General features: G+C 39.5%; 1 protein-coding gene across 1 annotated transcript in view; it reads right to left on the bottom strand. All coding sequences in view use genetic code 11, as the record gives it.

The window, feature by feature from the left end:
* Nucleotides 1-994: 994 nt before the first annotated feature.
* The window catches only part of EGR_04780 (hypothetical protein), a gene marked incomplete at both ends in the record, with an annotated part of 6044 nt that continues 2228 nt past the window's right edge, over nucleotides 995-4810 (bottom strand). The window contains 3 exons of the mRNA XM_024494029.1: nucleotides 995-1137; nucleotides 2758-2988; nucleotides 3022-3110. Of these exons, the coding sequence (XP_024351594.1) occupies nucleotides 995-1137; nucleotides 2758-2988; nucleotides 3022-3110 (463 nt within the window). The remainder of the gene's footprint in view (nucleotides 1138-2757; nucleotides 2989-3021; nucleotides 3111-4810) is intronic.

The following is a 4810-nucleotide window of genomic DNA, read 5'->3' on the forward strand; positions in this document are numbered from 1 at the left end:
CGTTGGCATCAGCTAGGTCAACTCGCAATCGAAGAAGACGCTTTTGTCTTAGGAGATTGTAGAGGGAGGCAGGAGGAAGTGGTACGTTTAGCCACGCCTTCTGTCCCTGTCCTGCCGTCCCCGCCGCCTCTACATAGACCTCGCCCCTTGGGGTCTCCCCTGCACCAATCACCTTCACTGAGACCGGGGTGGATGCGTTTATGCAATCTCTAATTGGCAGCCGCAAACTGCACGCTATCAACTGCTCACCGACTGAAAATCGTGCAAGACGGAAATCGAGGCTCTGATGTTTCTGCCACTGTGATTGTCTATCGTTTGCCCCTAGAATTGATAAATGCAATTAAGTCATACAGCGTGCGCGATCATTTCTTTATTCTAGCCTAATGTTCACATCGAATCGTATTAGTACAGACACTGGCATAAAAATTCTGAGATTATGAAATGTTATGATATTATAGTAGGTCGGTGTGACACCACTAGCATTGTACATTCCAATTCAGAATGGATGTCGCAATCAGAACAAAGCATAACGAATACAGTTAATGGTTTTGTCTTCAGTATCATAACCTGATTTGTTACTACTACCTCATTAAATTGGCTCCTTCTTAGAAGCAAAAAATAAAACTATTGAGTATCAAATGCTTGTTATCAGTTGTGATGATAAAGAGTGGGATTTCAGCATCCAGTGGATGTGAACATGAGGTCGATAGTATTTTGGCCAGATATCCCAACAGCTGCAGAACTTTTACCACTAGGTAACATTTATTTTCGCCCAAAAACAGTGTTATCCAAACCCATGCATTTTATCAAACAGTATGTGCTTAGTCTCAGAGATTTCAAAGTTGCATCATTAGGATTAAATATTGTAGAAGGGCACGACTGCAATCCCGACTCAGATAATACCACTCCTATTTGAAGTACGTTAGTCTCTGCATTTATAAGAGGCCACTTCCTCCTAAACATCATGCTTTGAAAGATAGAAAAACATTTGACTTTATGTTTCTCTTATTGTTTTTAGCAAATAATATGAATATTTATTGCCATATGACTCTTTCAATGCTTTTGGAGATTCCTTTTTATGTGATTTCAACTTTTCATCTTTTAAAGTGCAGGAAGTTACCGATGACATCCATTTAACTGTAAATGAATGAATGCTTGAACTAAAGTGGACGCGGTTGAATTCACTTATAGTAAAACCTTGTGCCGTTTATATCTTTATTCAAGTGCCTTGACAATGATATAGTAGAATATGTTTGCTCAGTGTAACTTTTATGGATACTTACGGACACTGGATGAAACCTTCACTTCTTATTGTGTCCATTGAATTATTCACATGTGGATTGTACCAGTCGCCTTTATGGATACCATGGAATTGTCGTTAATTTTTAACGAAAGGTTACCTCCTTATGAAAAGAGAAGTTAAACCTTTGGTTTATCTGAAAGGGGGTTTCAAATTACACAATGTTGGGAATGTCAAGGGTGGAAATTGAGTACAACTGACCTAGATTATAATTATGGAAGGAAAGAAGATAGCAAATCAAGTCATTGAGGAAAATTTACTGATTGCGAGGCGCTTAAATAAGAGAATGGTACAGGCAAATCTCAGCTTTGGTTTTATTATAATCGGAGGACTTATTAAGTTGTTTTGTTTTACTCTAATTCTTAACATATATTGATCATTTTATTTTGAAGAAAAACTTGCTCCCGAAAAGGGGCAGCTATTGGCTCCTAACATCAGGGTAATATTAATCGTATTATCAAAAATACATTTACGATTTACTAAATGATGTTCTCTAACCTAAGATATCAATTCATTGCATTTTGTTTAAGCCTTTCTCGATGAATTATACGATTCCGCCTTAAATCTCATCAACTGACCAGATGGGGGGTAAATCGCCTAATTTTTAGTTGGCATGACGTTATTGTCCTTCGTATTTCTTCAACCAGACCAGAATAATGGAGTTTAACGTTTTTTTTATTTATTTCGGAATATTGATTTTGACAAAACAGGAGTAACCTAAGTGGTTTGTATTTCATTATGCAAGCGCTCAATGGTTACACAATGGCTGTGAATGGCTAACATATAGAAAGTTGAAGTTGGACCTACCACACCTGATATTTGAATAAAAACCCGGAATGGACAGATTTTAGGGTTATTACGCTCATCATGTAACCCGCCAATTTTTTCAAGCTATTCGTAGCTGTAGTTAAATTTACATTTGTCGCACCAACATATCTGGATTTTTCGGAAAGTTACACTAAATCTCCCTAAGATAAGTTAGTGTACAAAGTGTTTAGTCAAATATGCAAGTAGGTCAGGTGAATCGAGGAACCGCGATTCAGGTGGTTCAGATGAAAAATGTGTGGGCGGAGTAGCTAGCCTACGGTTCACGACACATTGATCTTGCTTTACATTTTCAAAGGTAAAGTCGTAAGATCTCAAGTCCCAATGAATCCCTTTCATGTTTTGCCTTATCTACTTTACCCTCAATTGGCTTCTACACTTTAGTGTTGAAACTTTGATGTGTTAATAACCTGTCAAAACAAAATCTAGTTACAGTTGTATTTAACTGGATTTTCATAGGCTTAAAAACGACTTTCTGTCAAATTTACGATGTTGGAATTTAAAGAATATATATTAAACTATTTATTAATATTTTAACGCTTCTAAGGAGCAAGCACTCAAAGACTTTTTATGGCCATCAAAGGGCTTCATGCCTTCGCTCTAAGGAATTAGATAACGATGGCCTTTTTTACCTTCGCCTTTTATGTCGATTACATGATATATCTTTGCTCCCAATAGTGCAAAATTTTGCTGATTCCGTAGGCGCTTTATTAAAAATCTTGTATTTATACATATCACTAAAAATTCCTTCTCATTCATGAAATTTGTGGAATTCAAGCACAAATTGTGCGGAAGAGGACATATTGTTAAATATCTTTTTAAACTTGGTGAAGGTGCATTGCGTTGCATCTTTTTTCCTTTGACTACCAGTTTTTAACTATATTGGTTTCAGAAACCAAAATGAAACTCAAAAATATTCAAACTCTGAGGTTTCTTGGTATTCTCCCACTTTTGGTGTCTAGAATAAATAAGATCTTCAAACTTCCTATTTTTAGGAGATCAAATATCAAATAATAATGATAATCTGCGTTTCCACGGTGTTGTAATAACCTCATCTTGAGAGTAGTAGCTGCTTACCTATGGTTCGGTGATGCCGTATAGTTGTAATAACTCCTAGACTGGGACCGTGTCCACCATCAGTTTGCCCGAAATTCATCCATTCTCTACTGTGTCTTTCTCTGAGCTGTAAAAGGTAATCCGGAACTCCAGATTCGAAATATCTCCTCTTCTTCATATTTGATGCTCTAACGTACCGTGGGTGGTTCTTACTCACAAAAATTTCGTTTATTCCACAAGCACTGCTGCCCACCGTGGCCGCAGTCTGAGCCGCCTGCAGTAGAAGACCAACCACTACAAGTCGTGTTAATGTTCTTCCGGACTCTCTACTATCTCCCATGGCGCCAGAAGGCTGCGGTGCTTTGCGGTAAAACGGAGAGTGGAGAAGAAAAGTTATGGCGGCAGTTGTTGGACCGTGGTCTGGCCACTGTCTCGATTCAAATGTCCCCTCGACACAGCGCTGCCCCCCCCCCCCTTCCGTTTAAAAGTGCGCCAATTGGAACGGCGCGGTCGCTGAAAAGTCGCGCGCAAGTTGGCGCCTAAAGTGGAGCCTGCGGTTAGCCGGATCGCGCCTGCCTGCAAGTGCGTGCAATTAGAGCATGAAAATCCTCCCAGTGTGTGCAAGCGTGTGCGAGGCTGTAGGCACGGCGGTTGTCGGTAAGTTGGTGCGGATAACAAGGATGAAAAATTGTATCCACACGACGTTTAAACATGTGCTCACTCGCACGGTGTGCTTTTGTCTGCGGTGGGTGGCAGGGCAGGTAGGAAACCACAAAGACCTTAATTCTCGCGCGCGTGTGAGGTGAAGAGTGAACTGGCGTAACATCATGCTTCTCCTGTTGTCTGGGCCCACACACGAATTTTTTGGCGCCAAAACATGGGTTAATGGACATCTGTGTGTGTGTGTGTGCGCATATCTCAGCGAACAGGAGTTTTGTTCGGCTTTAAAAACTTTTCGCCGATTGTTGCAATTAAACCAACTTATAAGTCCCAACTCAACCCGGCCAAATGCACTTGAAATTTGCGGTTAATTCACGCACAATTAAGGACTTTCATGTGTCTGTTTAGTTGATTTGCTTAATTTCTCCTCATCGCAATCATTAATCATCAAAACTGGGGAAATCGTTGTCAACAAATTATTTATTTAATAATTAAGAACTTTGAGATTCGCTCTCACTTTAAGCATAATCAAACTACACTCTCACGAAACGCATTTGGGTAACTTGGCAATTTCGGTTCGCACGGCACTTGAGCGATAAGAGTGGTTCAATCTTGCATTTGAAGGCTTAAACGTTGTGATTTGCTAAGGCATTTCCCCAAAACATTTTACTGCTATATTAGTAGTTTTTGTTTGCATGAAGTCATAGCTACAAAACAAATCAGAAAGCTAAATGAGATGTTAGGGGTTTGGAAATCTTCCTTACGTCAGTTATCTGTGCATGTGTGTATTAAATAGGAAGTGTGCGATTCCACACTGAATATGGTGCAGACTAGGTTAAGCCTTCACCGGCACACTTTTTACTGCATTTTATTGCCTCATTTTACTTGTTACAAGGTGACCGTTTTACATTTTAAAAGGCGATGTAGAAATGTTTGACCATATTTACGAACGTCAAGTAAAATCACAAG

The sequence above is a fragment of the Echinococcus granulosus genome, assembly GCF_000524195.1.
Source record: "Echinococcus granulosus chromosome Unknown EG_S00031, whole genome shotgun sequence".
Classification (NCBI taxonomy): domain Eukaryota; kingdom Metazoa; phylum Platyhelminthes; class Cestoda; order Cyclophyllidea; family Taeniidae; genus Echinococcus; species Echinococcus granulosus.